The following is a 23,942-nucleotide window of genomic DNA, read 5'->3' as shown; positions in this document are numbered from 1 at the left end:
CAAAACAGTCTGCTGCAGTCTGTTCGTGAGCTGCTCTAGTGTAAGAGGAGGAACAACCTCAGCTTCTTTTCTGTCTACCTAATCCTGCTTGTGCTTAGTCACTGTCGTATCTGACTCTCTGTAAACCCATGGACTGTAGCCTGCCAGGCTCCTCTGTCCATGGGACTTTCCAGGCAAGAATACTGGAGTGGGTTGCCATGCCCTCCTCCAAGGGATCTTTCCAACCCAGAGACTGAATGTAGGTCTCCTGCATTGCAGGTGGATTCTTTACCAGCTGAGCTACCAGGGAAGTCCAGTCCTGCATGAGTGTATTTAATTGACAGAATCACATCTAGAACCTGATAGCTTGGGGATCTGGAAAATGTAGTTCCCAGACCCTGTGATAAAGAACTCAGGAGTTCATTGAATGCTGAAGGTCAGTGAACAATAGCTAGCATAGCTTGGGAGTCAAGTTGGGACCAGGCTGTAAGGGGACTGGAAAGGGATGCTAAGAGTAAAAAAAATGTTGCATAGAATGCCACTAATAGTTAAAAGCAAGATTGTCAGTGGTCAGTGTTCTAAGCACTGATGGCACTGTAGATACCAGAAGACTGACTACACTGTGACAATCTTGCTTTTGGCATCATAGATGCCATTCTTCTCAACTGAAAAAACCCAAGCTGTAGACCACAGTGATTTATGAAATAACGATTGTGTATATAGAACCATGCAACTAAGGTTTTTCTTTTTTTTTTTCTTTTTTTTTTTTTTTTTTTTTATTTTATTTTTAAACTTTACAATATTGTGTTAGTTTTGCCAAATATCGAAATGAATCCACCACAGGTATACCCGCGTTCCCCATCCTGAACCCTCCTCCTCTCCTCCCCCCACCCTCCCTCTGGGTCATCCCAGTGCACCAGCCCCAAGCATCCAGTACCGTGCATCGAACCTAAAATATGGAACGCTTCACGAATTTGCGTGTCATCCTTGCGCAGGGGCCATGCTAATGTTCTCTGTATCGTTCCAATTTTAGTATATGTGCTGCCGAAGCGAGCACAGGTTTTTCAAAAATTATGTATCATTGACTGTTAAACAACATGGTTTGAACTTATCACATATTTTTTTTCAATAGTACTACTGCAATGGTACTATTTCAGGTAGCATTACTACATGATATGGGGTTGGTTGAATTGGTGGATGCAGAACAAGGATATGAAAGAACCTCAAACATGGAGTCTGTGAGGGGCAGACTCTAAGTTATATGGAGGTTTTCAGCTGCATAGAGGGTCAGCGTGCTTAAGCCCGTATTATTCAAGGGTCAACTGTTTTTGTGCTAACTCATCACCCAGTATTCTTCCCCCATTTTTATTAGGTGCACATTTTGTGGCAGGCATTGTGAATACAGATATAAAGCACCTATAGTCTCTGATTTTAGAAACTAATGTCCTTTTTCTATTCAGTGAAGACTAAGTTTTAGAGGGTTATTTGGTAGATTAATTCATTGTTTCTCAAAGTAACTTCCGCTGAACCTAATACTTGTAAAATGCTCTAAGGAAAAAAAATGATCCTGCTATCAAACCAGGTTTAAACAATTTGCATATATATTTCCTCTTGCAAATTTTGGTCTCTAATAAATCCTGTAGTTAAAAAATTAGATATTTAATGTTTTACCAAAGTTACCCACTTTTGACTCCTAATATCTATCAGCAGTCGAGTTCTTCAGGGCACAGTTGGGGAATGACTGACTGCTTATATAAAAGAGCCAATCAAACTGAATGCTACCATTGTGTTATTTACAAACAAGGATTTAGATATGAGAGAGTTAAAAGAAAACTATTGTAGCTTCAGGTATGATTTCTTTATTTGAGTAGCGTTTTCAGGACAGAAAGAACATCAAACTCATCAAACTGATCATAATACTAAAAAATTAACAGTGATCAAAAATTAATTTCTTAAAGATGAGATATTAAATTCCCTAACATTTAGCTAGGAAAATGTAAATCTTGGACAATGGAAGATTATAACTGTTTTAACAGGATGTTAAATGGTGAGCTTGGATGCAGCAGCAAGTTACAGTTGTGTTCTGTAAATCCAGTAAAGGAGGTTTTGCAAACCAGTTACACACTATGAGACCTTGGACCCACCAGATCTTGAAAGAGCCTTGAAAGTGCTGAGTGGAAATAGAAATGGATTTTGTGGAGAGTTATGCTGTGGTTCCTGGCCTCTGCCTCCCAGGAGCCACTAAGGGCAAGGGCAGGGTGCTGCTCACTTCAGCTCTTGCCTGCAGTTGAGCAGGGTGCTGGTTCATGATTCTGGCCTGGGGGATCAGTGTGGGCTTGACGCTACAGTGGGGAGGGAGAGGCCACGTGAGTTGGGTTGAGCCTTCTCGCCAAGAATCAGGCACTGGATGTGGGCTAGTGGCAGACTGGAAGATAGACTGTTCTAAATCCTGCCCAGTAGGCTCTGTGGAGTATATGTTGGAAAACCAGCGACTGAAAGAGAATAGCAGCTGGAGGAAGATAGTTTCTTCTGGCAAGTGTTCCCAAGCAGAGGCTTCTGAGCAGTTGTTCACGTAAAACAGCTCCAACACGTACCAGGCCCACCATATGAGAGGCCTGATCACCTCTGCTTACCTGCCACCTTCACCTGGGTGTTCACTGGTGGGACTGATGTTGAAGCTGAAACTCCAATACTCTGGCCACCTGATGCAAAGAGCTGACTCATTGGAAAAGACCCTGATGCTGGGAAAGATTGAGGGCAGGAGGAGAAGGGAACGGCAGAGGATGAGATGGTTGGATGGCATCACCGACTTGATGGACATGGGTTTGGGTGGACTCCAGGAGTTGGTGATGGACAGGGAGGCCTGGCGTGCTGCAGTTCATGGGGCCGCAAAGAGTTGGACATGACTGAGCGACTAAACTGATAATCACCTCTCGCACCACCCCTGCTTTGATCTTCCTGGGCATAGAAATCTAGGCCAGCTCACTGGAAAAGGAGAGACACCCAGCAGAGAAGAGACAAAGGATTGTCATTGGTGACCAGGCTACAGAGAGCCCAGGCAGCGGAAATTTTAAATGCTCATTCTGCATCATGAACCGAGAATGTCTTAACTTAAAATTATAGAACTTCTACTATTTACAGTAACAGGGAGGCCTCAGCACCTGACTTTACCTTCATACAAGTGTATGTGTCTTACCCCCATTGACCAGGCCTAAAGGGACACTGGCAGACAAAATCAAGTTGCTTCCACGATCATCCCATGAGTTCTGCTTGTTCAATATACCCTTTACATTGTTAGACAGCAAGGATGGGCACATGCAAGATACTGGTGGATGCCTGCAGTACTGTTATAACATAACATGCCACTAAATAGATGCTAGTCAAATCCTAATGGGCTTCCCAGGTGTCTCAGTGGTAAAGAATCTGCCTGCCAGTACAGGAGACACGGGCTTGACCCATGGGTTGGGAAGATCCCCTGGAATAGGAAATGGCAACCCACTTTATTCTTGCCTGAAGAGTTATAAGGACTGAGGAGCCTGGCGGGCTACGGTCCATGGGTTCCCAAAGTACTGGACATGACTGAGCACTCACGCAAAATCCTAATCTTGACTGTGTGCAGAAGCAGATCTGTCTGGGTTATTTTAGATACCTCTGTAAGACGAAGGCTAAGGACTGGCACAAGTGATTTGTTGGAAGGAAGAGGTCTCAGGCACAAGCTGAATCTACCTGAAGGCTTGGAAGGGACAAGCCCTGTTGTGGCAGGTCCTGTGGTTCCTCTGTTCACCATTTAGGGGCTTCTTCAGAGCCCTATGGAGAAGGCAATGGCACCCCACAGTACTCTTGCCTGGAAAATCCCATGGATGGAGGAGCCTGGTAGGCTGCAGTCCATGGGGTCGCGAAGAGTCGGGCACGACTGAGCGACTTCACTTTCACTTTTCAGTTTCAAGCATTGGAGAAGGAAATGGCAACCCACTCCAGTGTTCTTGCCTGGAGAATCCCAGGGATGGGGGAGCCTGGTGGGCTGCCGTCTATGGGGTCGCACAGAGTCGGACACGACTGAAGCGACTTCACTTTCAGAGCCCTAAGGGCTGGGTCTGAGGTTGGAGTTTCTAAGCTGTTTTTCTCAGCGCCTGACAATCTAGCAGAGGAGACCGACAGCAATGGAATCTCCAGTTGGCTCTGGAGATAATACAAGCTAAGGAAAAGTCAGAGTAAGTCTCTTGGAGGTTCATTTAAAAGCTAGGGGTAACCATGGAATCTGGCTTTGAACAATGGGTTAGCATTTGCTAGACTAAGAACCATTTAACCTAAGACAGATCATGAGAAGCCAGGGAGGTGATCTCACTGGTGATTCTTATATTGGTTAAGCCTCACATCATCTGGAAACTTCAAACCCACAGTGATTCTACCTCTGCTAGAAATGAAAACCTCAACAGCAGAGTCCCTCAACCTGCCCAAGCTTCCACATGATTCTGCTACTCTAAGTTTTGGCATTTGGGAACCACCAGCAGGGCTCAGGAAAAAGAGCTGACTTGGGTTTATGAAGGTCTGGTTGGCTATTTTGTAATAGTGAATGGTTTTACCATGAAATCAGTATCTACAGAAAGCTCACCAACAAATACAACCAACACCTCTTGTTAAAATGAATTAATTTTTATTGATATTTTATAAAGCTTAATACTTTGCTAAAAGAAAAACTAAAATAAAAATTATATAGATAATATAGCTATTAGAAGAAAGAGCAGAGCTACGTAATACAAAAAAAAAAAAAAAACAGTAAGCAGCAATAAAATAGCTACACAAAACTAGCAGTGCAATAAAATAAAGCAGAAAGCAGCTTTACACTGGGAAAAAAAAAGTTATTTAAATACAGAAATAGCACCTTACAAAAAGGAATTGAGAAATGTAAACTTGGTAGGTAGATTCAAGTATAAAAGTTATACCCCCAACTCTCGTACCAGAATGAAAGGGTTTCACAAACCCTGGACAGTGTAGGGCACACACACACCTCCCTCAGTGCTGACTCAAAGCTGCATTTCCTTAGCAGGATCATGGACAGTCATTTTTTTTTTTTTTTTTTTACGAAATTATACAATGATAGACTCAAGATTGCCACCATGGCTTCTTCACCACCCCTAATTTCCAAGTCTAGCTCAGCCGCTCCACTACCGTCAGCTGCTCTGGAACAAACAGATTCATATTCTGAGAGAATGATCACTGAATTATTATTTCTACACATCATGGAGCTGCATGAAGAAGTGGGTACTGCATACAAAAGGAACCTGCTCTTGGTTTTTCTATCGCTAAGTATGGTCACAGAATCATAATCTCATTTATGGGTTTGTCTGTTAACACTCCTCAAGAACCGTAAATCTTCTGAGGTTTATAGAACAGAATTAAAAAAGGATTAAGAAGTTAAAGTGGCAGGTATCCAAGAACAGTGGGGAAAATCAGTCTGTATTTTCATCTAAATGTAGCCCTCTCTAGTGAAAATACTTTGTGGACGGTCTGAAGCATGATATATTTAAAATGTATGTATCCTGTGTGGATTTATATGCCGTATGTCTTACAATCTACTTGAAAGAGGCATATTTTTGTTTCGATAGGAAATCTATCATATTTCTTTAGGGTAATCATTACCATACAATTAGACTAGAAGAAGATGAGAACCGGACTTTTTATCTGTTTAACTCTAGAGAAGTCTGTGAAAAGGGGGGGGAAAAAACCATCTTGTAAACTTTAAAAGTTTAGTGTTGATAAAAATTTTAATTAATAGCAAAGTTATTTAATCTGGCTACCTACCTCAAGTTTTCAATGCTCTCGTGGGGGTGATAAGGATAAAGCTACTTTATCAGACTCCCAGAGTCTCTTAAATTAATATTTTTATTCTTTCATATAACATTTTGGGTCCAAAAATAAAAATAAAATTCTACACCAAGATTCCAAATTTTAAAAGTTTAAAGAAGGAGAAAGGAAAAAAGAAGGAGGGAAGGAAGGAAAGGAGGGGAAAATGAAGGGGGAGAGGGAGGCAGGGTTGTGGGGTGGGGAGGAAGCCATCTGTTCTGAAGAGACCTTGAGGTAAATATCAACACATCTAGGCACGCAGAGATCTAGTTCAGCTACTTAATGAAACCCTCAAGGAACACAGTTCAACAAAGAGATGATGATTAAGTCTCTAGAATTGCATTTGTGCTAGAACAACGATCCCCTGCACTCTCTGTTCTCATTTGGCAGAACTTCTATGAAAAAATCACTCTGGTTTGAATACTTTGGGATTCTAAACATAATGTGTCTATTTTCCCTCTTACTGGTCCCATCATAAAGGAAAAAAAGTAAAAAAAAAAAAGAAAAAAGTAACACCCATTGTCCTATGTCAACCTTTACATTGTCATTCTTCAGAATTCTACTAAAACATCCCAACTAGGTCTCAATTTTCTGTAGAATTGCTTTCTACCATCCTGATGTATTCGATAAAAAGCAATAGCTAGAAGACATCCCGTACCTGATACTCTACAGTTAACATTTAAATAAAAAACCACAAGGGCATGTAGTGAAGGGAACTGAACATGGTAGGTTTTTTTGTTTTTGTTTTTTAACAAATGATCAGTAAAACCTCACTGTTCACACAGTTATCGAGCAGCAGCTATCTGGCTGCTAGAGTTCATCTTAATCCTCATGCCCAGGTTGGGTTAGCACAGTTCATCATAGCGAGGTGTGTCATTCACAGTTATTTTGGTCTTGACATTCCGTCATGTATATATATTTATCCACATTATTACTAGGTTGTTAAGTAAGTGCAGGGCAAATTCTAGGAAAAAAGTACAAACATTCAAGTCGTCATACCCTGAAAAATATGTGTTTTGCTGTCGTTGTAAACTTTTTTGCACTAAATCCCACTTCACGAACAAAATAAATAATACCATAGGATTCACAACTGAAGCTGGCTTCCTGATGAAGCCGAAGGAAGCAGTAGCTTTTTTAAACTGCAGAAAGGAAGTTTCTCTCACCACAGATCTACTCGGGGTGAGTGAATACACGTCAAGAACATTCACCCCACTTAAGTGCTAGATGCGCCCCTCCCCTTTAGGAAAACCACAAGGTTCCAGGAGGCTATTCAGATTTCCTTCCAGCAATAAGGTGATTCCTAAATGAAAATGACAGAAGTCAGCTGATGCTTCTACCGTGATACCACGTAGAGTTGGACACTAACTGGTATAAAATGCACAATTAGGAACAATGACTTGCAGGAATACAGATGCTTCATGAGGATGGACAGTTAACATTAGAACCAGGGGATGCAGGGGAGAGGAAGCATGCATGCTGAAGACCAGATGGTTTGCATGCTGGTTTCGGTTCAGCATTAGGACACGACAAAGAGAAATTCGGGCGCCTGGATCCTCACCTCTGCTGGGCAAAGCATCAGGCTAGTCGGTGCCCCCGCTGGAGATTTCCAGTCTCCTCTGTGCTGAGCTGGAGCTTCGTGACTGATTCCTTTCTTTTCTCCTGAGGACAGGGTCCCCGAGGCTGCCAGGCGTCTTGAAAAACATCTCTTGGTGTGTGCACCGGATGCTCTTGGGGGTCACTGGAACTGGAGACTGAAATAGGAAAAAGAAAAGTGAATAAAAACAGAAGTGACCTTACATTGCCTCGAGTCTCTGAACCGGAAGCCCCTCCTGGCCCGTGCGGCTGTGATCCCCGCGCAGGCGCTCCATCCCCTTGGCTTTTCTGTCATTCACCCAACGTGTCTCCTTCACAACACTCGTCACAGCTGGAAATTAGCGGATTTACTTTGTGTGCAGGAAGGTGGCCTAGAGAAGCGGTCACAAGCAGCTGGAGCCAGGGTCTGGGCTCTGCCATAACTAGCTGTGTGACCTTGGGCAAATTACTTAGCGGGTCTGTCCCTCAGTTTTCTCATCCAACCAAAGACGGGGATGACCAAAGTACCGAATTAACAGGACTGTGAGACTTAACTGAGAGAATATTATTAAGGTGCTTTAGACCATCCCTCGGAGAAGGCAATGGCACCCCACTCCAGTACTCTTGCCTGGAAAATCCCATGGATGGAGGAGCCTGGTGGTCTGCAGTCCATGGGGTCGCTAAGAGTCGGGCATGACTGAGCGACTTCACTTTCACTTTCCACTTTCGTGCATTGGAGAAGGAAATGGCAACCCACTCCAGTGTTCTTGGCTGGAGAATCCCAGGGATGGGGGAGCCTGGTGGGCTGCTGTCTATGGGGTCGCACAGAGTCAGACACGACTGAAGTGACTTAGCAGCAGCAGCGGCAGACCATCCCTGGCGAGTAGTACATGTATATGTCTTTGCTCTTTTTGTTTACTTGCTAATATTTATCTTCTCATGTTAAACATTTACCCCTTTAACATGCCCGAAAAGGGCAGGAACCATTATCTTGTTTACCAGTATCTTTACTGCCTAGGTCAGTGCCTAACACATAACCGATCATCAAAATGCATATGGTATGTTATAATCACCTTGTTTAAAAACACGTTTACTTCAATGTCTAGCAAACTTTTGAGATTCGGATTAATTGTCTAAAAATAGTTGTAGCCATAGCATAACCCTTTCTCTGGGAGAGAAGGTAATTATTCTGAACAATGCCTAATGCATAATAGTAATTCAAATGCTTATTGACTGAACTACGGATAGAGTTGGGGGAGTGAATCAAGTACTGATTAATTTATACTGATTACAGACATTTACATATGTACATCTGTGTATATTTTGTGAGTATGTGGGTGTGTGTGTGTGTGTATATACACACATACTCCCACACACACATCATGGTAACAATCAGATCAGATCAGATCAGTCGCTCAGTCATGTCCGACTCTTTGCGACCCCATGAATCACAACACGCCAGGCCTCCCTGTCCATCACCAACTCCCGGAGTTCACTCAGACTCACATCCTTCGAGTCAGTGATGCCATCCAGCCATCTCATCCTCTGTCGTCCCCTTCTCCTCTTGCCCCCAATCCCTCCCAGCATCAGAGTCTTTTCCAATGAGTCAACTCTTCGCATGAGGTGGCCAAGGTACTGGAGTTTCAGCTTTAGCATCATTCCTTCCAAAGAAATCCCAGGGCTGATCTCCTTCAGAATGGACTGGTTGGATCTCCTTGCAGTCCAAGGGACTCTCAAGAGTCTTCTCCAACACCACAGTTCAAAAGCATCAATTCTTCGGCGCTCAGCCTTCTTCACAGTCCAACTCTCACATCCATACATGACCACAGGAAAAACCATAGCCTTGACTAGACGAACCTTTGTTGGCAATATAATGTCTCTGCTTTTGAATATGCTATCTAGGTTGGTCATAACTTTCCTTCCAAGGAGTAAGCGTCTTTTAATTTCATGGCTGCAGTCACCATCTGCAGTGATTTTGGAGCCCAGAAAAATAAAGTCTGACACTGTTTCCACTGTTTCCCCATCTATTTCCCATGAAATGATGGGATCGGATGCCATGATCTTCGTTTTCTGAATGTTGAGCTTTAAGCCAACTTTTTCACTCTCCACTTTCACCTTCATCAAGAGGCTTTTTAGTTCCTCTTCACTTTCTGCTATAAGGGTGGTGTCATCTGCATATCTGAGGTGATTGATATTTCTCCCGGCAATCTTGATTCCAGCTTGTGTTTCTTCCAGTCCAGCGTTTCTCATGATGTACTCTGCATTTAAGTTAAATAAACAGGGTGACAATATACAGCCTTGACGTACTCCTTTTCCTATTTGGAACCAGTCTGTTGTTCCACGTCCAGTTCTAACTGTTGCTTCCTAACCTGCATACAAATTTCTCAAGAGGCAGGCAGATCAGGTGGTCTGGTATTCCCATCTCTTTCAGAATTTTCCACAGTTTATTGTGATCCACACAGTCAAAGGCTTTGGCATAGTCAATAAAGCAGAAATAGATGTTTTTCTGGAACTCTCTTGCTTTTTCCATGATCCAGTGGATGTAGGCAATTTGATCTCTGGTTCCTCTGCCTTTTCTAAAACCAGCTTGAACATCAGGAAGTTCACGGTTCACATATTGCTGAAGCCTGGCTTGGAGAATTTTGAGCATTACTTTACTAGCGTGTGAGATGAGTGCAATTGTGTGGTAGTTTGAGCATTCTTTGGCATTGCCTTTCTTTGGGATTGGAGTGAAAACTGACCTTTTCCAGTCCTGTGGCCACTGCTGAGTTTTCCAAATGTGCTGGCATGTTGAGTGCAGCACTTTCACAGCATCATCCTTTAGGATTTGGAATAGCTCAACTGGAATTCCATCACCTCCACTAGCTTTGTTCGTAGTGATGCTTTCTAAGGCCCACTTGACTTCACATTCCAGATGTCTGGCTCTAGGTCAGTGATCACACCGTCGTGATTATCTTGGTCGTGAAGATCTTTTTTGTTCAGTTCTTCTGTGTATTCTTGCCACTCTTCCTAACATCTTCTGTTTCTGTTAGGTCCATACCATTTCTGTCCTTTATCGAGCCCATCTTTGCATGAAATATTCCTTTGGTATCTCTGATTTTCTTGAAGAGAGCTCTAGTCTTTCCCGTATGTATTAATATATCCACTGCCTCCTAAACAATGCATTTTAAGAAATGATAGATGCTAACAATCTTTGAGCTAGTATTAAGACTTTCATTTCCCTTGACTATTTCTTTAGCTGCACAACTAAAATTCAGGATGGTCTCCATGATTGACCTAATGAAATGAAAAATAAGCTTGGAAAAATCATCTGTATAGTCAGCATGCATCAAAAATCCCCCTGAACGATGAAGACCCTCCTGATTCTAAAACTATTTTTGCTTTCAAAGCACAGGATCTCTTGAGTCTCACTACTTAATGAAATGAGCAGATGCCTCCGGGTCTAGAGTGGACACTAGCTAGAATCTGGTGTTGGATCCCCGTCGGAAAGTGGTTTGACTGAAGTCTGATTGTGTTTGTGCTAAGTGGCTTCAGTCGTGTCTGACTCTTTGCGACCACATGGACTGTGGCCTGGCAGGCTCCTCCGTCCATGGAATTTCCCAGGCAAGAATACTGGAGCAGGTTGCCATTTCTTCCTCCAGGGGATCTTCCCCACCCAGGGACTGAACCTGTGCCTCTCACATCTCCTGTACTGGCAGGTGGCTTCTTACCTACTAGCACCTCCTGGGAAGCCTGATTCGATGCAGGCAAACCCCATCATGGCTCGATGCGCTGTCCACGTGCCAGGCCAACGGGAACCCTTAGGACTCACCTGTTGTAGTTTTACCGTGGCGGCTGGGAGACTTCCATAAGCAGGGGATCCAGGCTGGATGCTGCCATGGGACCTTGACATCACCGGACTCAGGTGAAGTGAGCATGGACCCTGAAGCTGAGGGTCTGTGGAGGGGAGTGTGGATGACTTTGGATTAACCATGGCGGCAGGGCCGATGAGAAGATGAGCTGTTGATCCGAGGCCAGGCAAGCCAAAATTCACAGGTCCCACGTTTGGGAGAGGGCTGGGAGCAGAGGACACTGGCCCGGGCATTGTGGGGGAGCAGAGAACAGGAAAACCACTGAGAGTTGGCGAGGGCAAGACCATGTACTGAATGCTGAGTGAGGGCAGCGGGCCCACAGGCAGTCCCACAGCATGAGGGCTCTGACTGCTAGGTAGGAGCACACTGAGACCATTTAATCCTGCAACACAAGCAGAGCAAGGTGGAAGTCAGTGCAAAGCGAAGATGCCACCCAAGCACCCACGTTCAGGGCCTTTTAAAATGGGAGCCCACAGTAAATTAATTATCCACCTCCAGACCAGGCCACCCACTCTGTGCTCTTCCAGCACCCCCTCACTTCCTTGCCACCTTTACTCGTGTGAAAATTTGGTGGATGTTCACGTCTCCCAGGAGAGTTTGTTAGCATGAGCTCCACTGAACCCAAACTGAGGAGAAAAGTGAACTTGGATGGGGAAAATAATATCTTTCTTTTGATCAACTTCTAACTGAAATTTATATTTCCCTCAATTAAGATCACAGGCAACAAATCACAGCCAAATGAACAGTACCTTGACACTGTCACTAGTAAAAAGCACAGGTGAATTCATATAATCTTACCTTGATGGTGGGTTTCTTGAGTCTAAAGCTCCCCACAAGTTATGAGAGGCTTGGCAGATCTTATTACTATAATTTAAAATGATTCTCCTAGCTGGATTTCGATGTAATTTGCCTCCTTTGTAATCCTATGTATTTAATTTTCTGCATTTGTAAACAACCTAAGGAGGAGTCCACAGGCTTCTGCATAGTGTCCAAGGACCCATGGCCCAGAAAAAGCTGCTGGACTGACATTTGCATTCTGAAGAAGCTAGGTCTGTTTTTTGTTTATTAAGGTATCAGTAACACTATCATGCTTACGTGAAGCTCTCACAAAATATTGGCTAAAGGAATAAAGAATGTGTTCTAGATCACGAATAATAATGGATACCCACCTAACCTGTGACAGGAACAAGAAACTGAAGAAAATAACTTTAAGTCTCTTTGTATCAAGAGCAGCTTCATGTACACAGTGCATATTTAAAAAATTAGGTAACTGTTATATTTCAGCTTTATTTCAAAAGAGAGTATTTACTGAGTCTTCTAAGTGTCAGGCACTATTATTCTAAGTGCTCCAGATGTATTAGCTTATTAAATTTAATCTTGTTTTCATAGCACCCCCAAGAAGCAGGTGCTCTTATTATTGCTGTTTTACCAATTCAGGAGGGCTAGATACTTAAGTTCACACAGATCAGAAGTGGTCTTAATGTCCAGCCCCCTCACTGCAGTCCTGGCACTCGACCACAAGGGCACGCCAGCACTTCGGGATATGTAAGTGGCCGGCACGTGAGCCGCACGTGGTGGCCAAGGGGTTCATACTGCGAAACTGAACCGATGCCAGACTCAGCTGAATGATAAAAACAGAAATGTCATTTGAATATTTGTGCTTTTTTTTTTTTTCTACCAAGGAAAGTTGAATGCATTAAAAATAAATTACCTGCCCTAATTACTTTCTCATTATCTGAGAGGTTGGTGAAAGTGCAAGCAGGCTCCATCTTCATTTCATTGATGGAGGAAGCCAGGGGCTGGAGTGAAATGACTCAGAGACTGCTCCTCAAGACATCAGTGTGGTCACATGATGTAAAGAAAAATGCAAACGTGCAATGTATAATCCGAGCACCCAAAGGACTGGAAGGCGTGACACCTCTTACCTGCTGGAGGCTGCACATAGAGATACTGCAGTGGAGACGGCCCTTTGGTGCTTTCGTTTTCCTCTGAAGGCTTTTCTATCTCTGTATTACTACAAGGGTTTCCCCACTCGGAAGAGACGAAGCCGTTCGTGGTAGCCTTTCCCGAAACTGCTTTTGCAGCAGAAAGTTGCCCGTTCATGTGAGTGTCTTCATGGGGTGCAGATGCCCTGTTTTCTGAGGTCTTGGGAGAGGCGATGTCTGCAGAGTCTGAAGGTTTCTAAGCACAACCCAACCAGGAATAGAAAAGCAAATCAAATTCCCAGCAGTGAATCATAACAACAGTTTTCTCCAAATAGCTAACCCATAAAATGAAAAGGTCAGGCACCACTGTGTGCCCCGTGATTTGTGTATGTCTGTCATTTCTGGTGTAATTAGAGGAATGGTCTGAAGGTCAATGTCATGACATGGGCTTCTGTAGGCTTAAGATTTCTGAAGCATAGAAATGATGGGAGATTTTAATGATGAGTAAGGGAGCACGGTGTTTAGAAGGTGAAATAAAGTACTGAGTTGGGATACACAAAGCGTGTTGATGCAGTAGGCTTTAGGGGCTGGGTAAGAATTGCAGGGCTGACCCAAAGCCATCCTGTTTATCTGAGAAACACATATACAGACACACCAGTCAGTCTTTCCCTGCTGTTCTGCAGCCACAGACTATACACAAAACTAGGAAAATTCATTCTGGCAAGAGGAATGCATAGAGGAGGAAGGGTCTTAAATAAGGGACTGATGTCCATGAAGTGTGCTTCGCTGACTTCCTACAAATGGCTGCGATGACAGTGCTTCTGCTCTCTGAGAGTTTTACTGGTCATATTGCATTAGCCTCCAAAAGGCCACTAAGCAGGGGATGCAGACAGCTCAGAGTTTTGTTCTTTTATTCTAGAAAGATGGGCTCTCTGAGCAGTGGCATGCGCACTGATGCAGACACAGAGCCAGTGGCACCCCGTTCCTGACCTGGACCTCAGGGGCACCCTGGAGTAGAGATTATTTCATTGACATGTTAAAAAAAATAAGGCAAAACAGACTGGGAAAGGATATACAAACATGTTAACAGTGAATGCCTCTTTTTTGTTTTTCTTTATACTTTTTAGCATTTTATGCTAAGTGTGATTTTTCTAAAAATTACTTTTATTACAGGACTACTTTATGGCCAGGGCTTCCCTGATAGCTCAGTTGGTAAAGAATCCGCCCACAATGCAGGAGACTCTGGTTTGATTTCTGGGTTGGGAAGATCTGCTGGAGAAAGGATAGGCTACCCACTCCAGTATTCTTGGATTTCCCTTGTGGCTCAGCTGGTAAAGAATCTAACTGCAAGGTGGGAGACTATTTCTGGGGGCTCCAAAATCATGCAGGTGATGACTGCAGTCATGAAATTAAAAGTTGCTTGCTCTTTGGATGAAAAGCTATGACCAACCTGGATGCTGCTAAGTCACGTCAGTCGTGTCCGACCCTGTGCAACCCCATAGATGGCAGCCCACCAGGCTCCTCCGTCCCTGAGATTCTCCAGGCAAGAACACTGGAGTGGGTTGCCATTTCCTTCTCCAATGCATGAAAGTGGAAAGTGAAAGGGAAGTCGCTCAGTCGTGTCCGACTCTTAGCGACCCCATGGACTACAGCCTATCAGGCTCCTCCGTCCATGGATTTTCCAGGCAAGAGTACTGGAGTGGGGTGCCATCGCCTTCTCTGGACCAACCTAGATAGCATATTAAAAAGCAGAGACATTACTTTGCTGACAGAGGTTTTTCCAGTAGTCATGTATGGATGTGAGAGTTGGACTATAAAGAAAGCTCAGCACTGAAGAATTGATGCTTTTGAACTGTGGTGTTGGAGAAGACTCTTGAGAGTCCCTTGGACTGCAGGGAGATCAAACCAGTCCATCCTAAAGGAGATCAGCCCTGAATATTCATTGGAAAGACTGATGCTGAAGCTGAAACTCCAATACCTTGGCCACCTGATGCGAAGAACTGACTCATTTGAAAAGACCCTGATGCTGGGAAAGATCGAAGGCGGGAGAAGGGGACAACAGAGGATGAGACGGTTGGATAGCATCACCAACTCAATGGATATGAACCTCTGGGAGTTGGTGATGGTCAGGGAAGCCTGGGGTGCTGCAGTCCATGGGGTCACAAAGAGTCAGACACGACCGAGCAACTGAAATGAACTTTATGGAAAGGTTACTTGGAAGAGGCAGGCCTGGGCTTAATTATAAAACTGATACAGGCACCACCTCCTATTGCAGACTCAGTAGCTTGTGTCTATCTGCGCATCTCAGTTAGGAAGAAACCGGGTCAACAGGCCGTCAGTCGGCACACGCGCTGCCCACTCACCTTGGGCATGACAAGGGAGAGGGGACCGTCCTCGTGGTCCCTGCACTGTCTCTTGGTGGCTGGCTCCTCCTCCTCCTCCTGCAGCCTCCTCTCCTTGCTCAGGCGCTTCTGACCTGAGGGCATGGGGGGCTGCTCTGCTGCGGTGACCTTGGAGCCTCCGCCGACGCTCCCTGATCCTGAGCCCGACCCTGGAGACAGTCCCTCCTGCAGGCCCCCGCACAGCATGAACAGAGGGGCGGGAGGCACGTATAGCAGGGGCTGGGCAGCCGCCAAGGCCTGCGGCTGGTGCTCCACATCCAGCGCCATGGAGGCCAGGGAAACGCCTCCTTGGCCGTTCAGACCGTTCTGGGCAGGCAAGGCCTTCAAGTCTGTTTGGGCCGCAGAGAGGACTTGGTGGCACAAGGGGCTAACACGGTATTCTGAGTCAACGGATGGGCTGGGGAGAGGAGCTGCAGGGTCCAGGCTGCTCGGCAGAGGCATCATGTTCTGACTGGCAAAAGCTACCGTCCTGTAACAAAAGGAACAGAGTGGGGCCATGCAGTCACCACAGTCTACTGACCTCCAGCTCTGCTTTCCTAGAGAGATGAGCCAAAGCAGGGCTGAGGGAACACTGCTCACTCCTGCTACTTAAAAAAATTTTTTTATTAATTTGGCTGCATTGGATCTTAGTTGCGGTCTCTCCAGGCTGTGGTTTGCAGGTTTAGTTGCTCCCCGACATGTAAGATCTTAGTAGGATCTTACTTCCCCGAGTAGGGATTGAACCCTTGTACTCTGCAATGCAAGGCAGACTCTCAACCACTAGACCACCAGGGAAGTCCCCCACGCCCACTATTAAAGTGGGCTCCCTGAGATCATGAGCTAACCCCAGAAGCAGACAACCACGTATTATACCTGGATGGATGCTTTGCAACGGGATAGGGGCTTTCAGAGGTTCCCCTCCGCCTCTCCCACAGCCAGTAGTCATTGGCTGCCCAGCAAGTACCCCTTCCCAGGCACACAGATGCTATAATGACCAGCAGAATATGGTAACAATTTTACATCATCATTCTTTAACAGGAGCTACTCTTAGCCCCCTCTCCGACCATGAGGGAGGAACACTTGAGCCCAGAGGCTCATCCAACTACGGAAGGCCACCCAGTGGGGTCTGCACATGGAGTCCTTGAGAGATGCCGGGCAGATAACAGAGACGAGGCCAGATGCTGATTTAAAGGGCACATCCTGTTTACCTCACGTTCACTGTGAGATAAATGAAGTAAGCAGCGAGCGGGGAAGTAAATGTATTTACAGAATTATTCTCTGTCATTCTCGTCCCATTCCACTCTGTATTACTACAGAATTTTCAAACAGCACACATTCACATTGGGCTTCCTGGTGAGCTCAGCTGCTAAAGAATCTGCCTGCAATGCAGGACATGCCATTCGATTCCTGGGTCAGCAAGCTCCCCTGGAGAAGGGACAGCCTACCCACTCAAGTGTTCTTGGGCTTCCCTCGTGGCTCAGATGGTAAGGAATCTGCAGTTCAGGAGACATGGGTTCGATCCCTGGGTTGGGAAGATCTCCTGGAGGAGGGCATGGCAACCCACTCCAGTATTCTTGCCTGGAGAATCCCCATGGACAGAGGAGTCTGACGGGCTGCAGTCCATGGGGTCACAAAGAGTCAGATATGACTGAGTGACTAAGCACAGCACAGCACACGTTCAAATTAAGTTGTGCTGACTCACTGTCTTATACTGATTTGCATTTCTTTCCATCGCCAGCTGACACGGCTTGGACTGGCACCACAGCAGAGCAGAAAGACTGGGAATGCTCTATTCTGCAATGTCCTAATCTGCAGTCCTTCTCTAATTCCAACCCTACCTGCTCAAAGCAGCCTGAATGGTCTCCAGTGAATCTACAGGAACCCTTTACTGTCCATTTGATAAATCTAAGCTCTACGCCTTGGCTTTCAGAGCATTCTGCCAACTTGACCTACTCACCTCCAACACCCCAAGCTCTTCTTCTATCTTATTTGGACAAATCACTATGGCTTACTTCCCATCCACTCCCTGACTCTGGCTCAACAGTTTTTTTTCCTCCCTTGTCTGTCATCATAAACCTTTTCTGTTCTCTCTTCAGCATTTCCTCTGTTTCCTCTGATAATATGTGATTTCCTTCAAAATCAAACCCCAAATCTGATTCAGATAGTGTAGGTTCTTTCACTTACTAACTCTGTGACTTTGGGTGAGTTACTTAATCTCTCAGGATGTCAGCTGCCTCCCTGTAAATTAGGATAATAGCACCAACATCAAAAGGTTGTTGTTGTAATTAGATAAGATAATATACATAAAACTTTAAGAATAGTACCCGGTAGTTCATAAATGACATTAGTTAGGATAATGACAAAGTGATTCATGGGACTATGATATGTCATTTCTGTCACATTAGTAGTGACTTGTCTTTTTATTTTTCCTTGTAAGCCTTCATAGCCTAGGGGATACATTTTTCATAAAAATTTTCAATTTTGGGTCCCAGATGCCAAATCCTGCACAGTGTTGGGCACAAGGGGGAAACTTACAAAATCCTTAATAAACAAATGGCTGATTTTTGAGCAGGACTGCTAGAGTTTACCTTTCGATGGGTGGCATTTCAATTCAGTCACAGTTAAAACTAGGACAGAAACTACTTACTCTGAGTTGTCTTCCATTTTCTGTCTGGAGACAGCTGCCAGACTTCCAATTTCCAAGGAGTAGACTCCTAATCCGAAAAAGGAAAACAAAGTTCTACCAAATACAGCAAGGGACTTATAACAGCAGTTATATACAGCAGGGTTCATTATTCACAGCTCAAGGATTATAAGACTATCTCAAATCCATCCTGGTTTTGATTCAGAGAGAGACATGTCCAGAAGCTAGCTCTAAGTGGTGAATGTAGGTCTCATTAAAAATTAGTAAGAAAACAAAACAAAGCAAGTATTGCTTTATAAATCTGGTGAATTGCTGAGATGCATCAAACAGGTCAACCATGGCAAACCAAGTAATCTTCAATCCTCAAGGCCAACGAGAATCAATTTCAGGCTGAGGGCCATGTGTATACCCTGTGAACTCACCATCTCATGCAGAGCCTACAGTCAGCTCACTAAAACGTCACTGCACGGGCAGGGCTACCATTACATGGTGACTGATAGACGCTGTGGGTAAGTAAAGGCAGATACCTTGTTTTTGTCTGTAAGGGCTGCTGGGTTCTGAGTTCACTTTCCTCTGTGTCCTCTCGGAAGCCTGCTCTGAGTTAAAAGAGCTGTGTCGAGCAAGCTTCTGTTTTGCACAGAACTGAACGTGGCCATATATTTCTTTTTTCAATTCTGGTAGGACAGGTGTAGAAACATCCACGAGATCATCATCTAAATAAATAAGACAACTGGTAGTGTTGTTATACAGCTATAATTCAGGGTAATTTCAGCCTTTTTAAGATATGGCTTTGAGAACCTCTCAAAATGGAGCTACCTATAAATTAAAAATGAAAACAAAGGAATTTCATGAACCCTGTCTCAAACCCCAATTTCTTTCAGTGTACTAATCTTTTAAATAAGTTAGTGACTTTAAAGACTGAATCCATATATATTCTAAAATTATCTAAACTGCAATAAAAGTAGAGCAGGATGTTCTGTAACCCAAATTAGAATGCACCTGACATTTCAGATGCTTTCTTTGGGCAGAGATATCGAAGGAAAACCCAATCGTACTCAGCCCAACATGAATATTTAGAGATTTTAACATTAATTGAGATTGGCCTCTTATGCCACAGTCCCAGGGCAATGAGTATAAGAATCTCTATTTCCTATTATTATGCTTTATTATTTCTTTCCTATGCAGCAGGAAGCTCAGTTACTAAGTGACCAAAGGCATAAGGTCAGCAGACACCTCATGGTTGAAATGCTGCAGAACAGTGAGGGTATTAGAAGACTGGGCTTTGAGGCCAATTTTATGCTTAAATAAGCCTCTGTGAAATCAGGACAGAAATCTCTATATAGAACCAGGTCTATGTTCTATAAAGAAATACTTACCATTGTTCAGATAGTCATGCCTACCCTGCTCATCTGTGCTATCTTTTTTAAGTTCAAGGGATGCACATTTTAATTGTAAGACGGATTTAATAAACTGAAAGGCCCAGCTAGACTTACATTTTTCTAAAATACGCAAATATTGAAAAAGAAAACCACCTACGGTTTTCTTTTTCTTGTAATAAACCCCCAACAAATTCTCTCTTTAGAAAATCAGAAGTTATAGAATCAACTAGAAGAAAGTGGGTCAAGACAGTATTATTTACCCTCCTTCCTGAAAGAAATAAAATACTGAACTAAGTATATAAAACAATGGTTCTCAAGATGCTGGACACTAGGCCACGAAGGACGGTGATCCACTAGAGACAGGGCCTGAAAAGAGGCTTTGATTAGCCCAGCTTACTGCCTGGGCAACACTTCCAGGCTAAGGGGCAGAGAAGGAGCTCTAGGCAGAGCCTGCAGGTCTGGGGATGCAGCTGGGGGACCTGGAAAGTCAAGGCAGCTAGCGCTGGTGGGGCAGGGTACTGAAGAGCACAGCCAAGCAGAAGGAATGCTGGAGGTCTCAGAGGGTCCTCCTTGGTAGAGCTGCCCTTCAGCAGTCACAGGAGATCGGTTTCCAGTCCCCACATGGATAGTTGAGCATCTCACCTAAGATGCTCAAGACTCCTACATAAAATGGCATAGATTTAATCCTGTGTAGATACTGAGTAAACTTTTGTAGGCACTATATACTAAATCATCTCTAGATTACTGTAGTACCTAATACAATGTAAATGCTATCTCAGTAGCTGCCAGTGTGCAGCAAATTTTGAGTTCTGATTTCTGGAACTTTCTGTATTTTTAAAAAAATACTTTGATCCATCATTGGTTGACTCTACAGATATGGAACCTACAGAGAGTCAAAGGGCTGACTGTATTCAGTGGAGTACTCATGCATGGGCGGAAACTCCCCAAGGCCAAGGAAAGAGCCCTCAAAAGGAGTAGACAGAACAGTGTCTGCACTCAGACAGAGCTGAGAACAGTGCTGACTGCCAATAGATGCAGTGGGAAAAAAATCTCATACTTCATGGTCTTTGGTTAGAATGCTAAAGAGGGTGTTGCCTCAGTAGTGGGGACAGTGTACTCAAGACTAATTGCTGATAGGGTGGGTTCTGCCTGCTGCTGCTGCTAAGTAGCTTCAGCTGTGTCCGACTGTGCAACCCCAGAGACGGCAGCCCACCAGGCTCCCCCGTCCTTGGGATTCTCCAGGCAAGAGTACTGGAGTGGGTTGCCATTTCCTTCTGCAATGCATGAAAGTGAAAAGTGAAAGTGAAGTCGCTCAGTCGTGTCTGACTCTTAGCGACCCCATGGACTGCAACCCACCAGGCTCCTCCATCCATGGGATTTTCCAGGCAAGAGTACTGGAGTGGGGTGCCATTCTGCCTAACAAAGGTTAAAAGCAAGAGCCGAAAGGATAACTGTTTCCAAGTAACTTTGCTGTATCAGAGAACAAAGCTCAAGAACATTTTTAGGAAGAGAGAATTATTTAGCACATAACAATTTATAATTCTCAGTGTACATATAATGGCATACAATTGGGCTTCCCAGGTGGCTTGAGGGTAACGAACCAACCTGCCAATGCAGGAGGCATAGAAGATGCATGTTCCATCCTGGGGTTGGGAAGGTCCCCTGGAGGAGAGCATGTACTCTTGCCTAGAGAATCCCATGGACAGAGGAGCCCAGTGGGTGCAGTCCACAGGGTTGTGCAGAGTTGGGACACGACTGAAGTAACTTAGCACACACGCATGGCATACAGTCAAAAATTACATTATACACAAAGAAGCAGGGAATTATAACCCACAATGAGCAGAAAAATTAGTTGAAATGGACCTCAAAGTGACATAGATGATAGAATTAGTAGACAAGCACATTAAAATAGATATTATGATTGTATTCCGTGAACTCAAGAAATTGAACATGTTAAGTGGAGACATCAAAACTACAAAGGCCCAGGATTCCCTGGTGGTCCAGTGGTTAAAATCCCACCTTGCAATGCTAGAGACACTGGTTAGAGCCCTGAAGATCCCACAGGCCACAGAGCAACTGAGCCTATGTGCCACAACTACCGAGCCTGCGTACCCTAGAGCCCACGTTCTGGAACAAGAAGCCGTTGCAGTGAGAAGCCTGTGCTCTGCAGTGAAGACCCAGCACAGCCACAAAACAGAACATTTAAAATAATTTATACAGGTCCAAGTCAAACTTCTAGCAATTAAAACTACAATGCTGAAGGTGGAAAAACACCATGGGTGGAATGCATGGCAGTTTAGAAAAAAATTCATGCATGCAGAAAAAAACTGTGAACTTAAAGAGCAATAAACACTATCCGAAGTGACAGAAAAGAGACAAAGAAATGAACAAAACATCAATGAACTGTAGGACCACTTCAAACAGCCAAACATGAGTGTAACTAGAGTTGCCAAAGGACAGAAGGGGAAAGGAGAAATAATGACCAAAAATTCACCAAACTTGATGAAAAGTTTAAATCCAGAGATCCAATGAAGCGCAACAAATCGAAGTAAGAGACACCGAGAAAACTGTAACAACCCACGCATGATCAAATTGTTTAAAACCAGTCACAAAGAAATATGAAAAGTAACCGAGAAAAAGGAAGACACATTACATGTGGAAAAACAGGATGATGGGAGAGTTCCTGTCACAAACAATGCAAGCTTGAAGACAGTGGAACCAGTCCTTTAAAGTACCAAAAGGAAAAAAACCTCCAACCTAGAATCCTTACCCAAGGGAAATATTTTTCAAAAACACAGGTGAGATAAAGACGTTCTTAGACATACAACAACTGGAAGATTCCACCACTGGCTGACCTGCACTCTAAGAAGTGTTCAAGCCCATCAAAAGCAGACAAATGATACCAAGATGCTTGGATTGAACAGCACCGGGGGGAAACACGAAGTAAAACAAGTGATGCCTCTACACACCCATTGGAACAGCTAGAACCAAGGCTGACCTAGAGCTCTCATATACCACTGGTGGAACGTAAAATGTTACAGCTACTTTGGAAAACAGCTTGGGAGTTTCTTAAAACCTTCAACATCCACCTATCGTGTGATGCACCTATTCTCCTAGATATGAATCAAGAGAAATGAAAGCATATTTGCATATAAAGACATGTACATGAATAGCCACTGCAGCTTTGTTTGCTGTTGTTCAGTCACTCAGTCGTGTCTGACTCTGCCATCCACGAACCGCAGCACGCCAGGCTTCCCTGTCCTTGACTGTCTCCTGGGGTTTGCTCAAACTCATGTGCACCGAGTCACTGATGTCATCCAACCATCTCCTCCTCTGTCACCCCCTTCTCCTCCTACCCGCCAGCCTTCCCAGCATCAGGGTCTTTTCCAACGAGTCAGCTGTTTGTAATAGCTCTAGATTGAAAATAATTCAAAAGTCCACTTTTAAGTGCATGAATAAAGAATAGTATATCCATTAAAAAATAAAATATAAAAAAATTAAAAAAAAGAGAATAGTATATCCATACAGTGAATACTCCTCAGCAATAAAAAGGAATACACCATTGATACACACTACCATGCAATTAATCTCAAAATAATTATGCTGAATCAAAGAAGTCTGATAAAAAGAGTACTCACACTACAGCTGATTGTCATTATTTGTGGTAAAGCTCTATAAAGTCACCATGAAGACTGAAATTAGTCAATACTGAACCATCACTCCCAAAGGAAATACAGGGTTAGTTTTCTGCAAGTCTCTGGTCAAAACATTTTTATAAACTGATTAGTACATAACCCTGTTTCATGAGTCTGTTTAAGACACATTTAGAACATCTTGTTGATCCATTAGCACTGCACTCAGTCAAAATCACTGGAACTCATGCCTGAACTAAGTTCCTCTGCTAAGTTGCTTCAGTCGTGTCCGACTCTGTGCGACCCCATAGACGGCAGCCCACCAGGCTCCCCCGTCCCTGGGATTCTCCAGGCAAGAACACTGGAGTGGGTTACCATTTCCTCAATGCATGAAAATGAAAAGTGAAAGTGAAGCCGCTCAGGCGTGTCCGACCCTCAGCGACCCCATGGACTGCAGCCTTCCAGGCTCCTCCGTCCATAGGATTTTCCAGGCAAGAGTACTGGAGTGGGGTGCCATTGCCTTCTCCAAAGTTCCTCTAACGCGTGTATTTTCTCTGTAAGACACAGCACAGCCTTCATGCACTTAGAAACACTAGACGGCATTTCAGTATGACACTTGTGGACAATTTCAAACAGCAAGATCACCAACACAAACCACAAAAACGTGAAAACGCAGCACTAAAAAGACCATGAAAAGGATGCTTGTTTACAGTGTGAGTCAAAAGAAACAAGTGT

At 44.1% G+C, this 23,942-nt stretch overlaps 1 protein-coding gene and 1 non-coding gene across 2 annotated transcripts in view; both read right to left on the bottom strand.

Annotated features, from left to right (window-relative positions):
* Positions 1-929: 929 nt before the first annotated feature.
* Positions 930-1,036, bottom strand: LOC138988080 (U6 spliceosomal RNA). Its single transcript, XR_011464416.1, has one exon. It is a non-coding gene; the product is annotated as a U6 spliceosomal RNA (small nuclear RNA).
* A 3,677-nt stretch (positions 1,037-4,713) lies between these two features.
* Positions 4,714-23,942, bottom strand: part of E2F7 (E2F transcription factor 7) — a 40,424-nt gene continuing 21,195 nt past the window's right edge. The window contains exons 8-13 of the mRNA XM_070370976.1: positions 18,724-18,909; positions 18,200-18,266; positions 15,535-16,042; positions 13,172-13,427; positions 11,207-11,628; positions 4,714-7,574 (exon numbers count right to left, since the gene is read on the bottom strand). Coding sequence (XP_070227077.1) covers positions 7,404-7,574; positions 11,207-11,628; positions 13,172-13,427; positions 15,535-16,042; positions 18,200-18,266; positions 18,724-18,909 — 1,610 coding nt within the window. The 3' untranslated portion in view covers positions 4,714-7,403. The remainder of the gene's footprint in view (positions 7,575-11,206; positions 11,629-13,171; positions 13,428-15,534; positions 16,043-18,199; positions 18,267-18,723; positions 18,910-23,942) is intronic.

This window comes from Bos mutus, chromosome 5, assembly GCF_027580195.1.
Source record: "Bos mutus isolate GX-2022 chromosome 5, NWIPB_WYAK_1.1, whole genome shotgun sequence".
NCBI classification, from domain to species: domain Eukaryota; kingdom Metazoa; phylum Chordata; class Mammalia; order Artiodactyla; family Bovidae; genus Bos; species Bos mutus.
The sequence above is the reverse complement of the archived record's forward strand: the minus strand, read 5'-3'. Positions and strand labels throughout refer to the sequence as shown.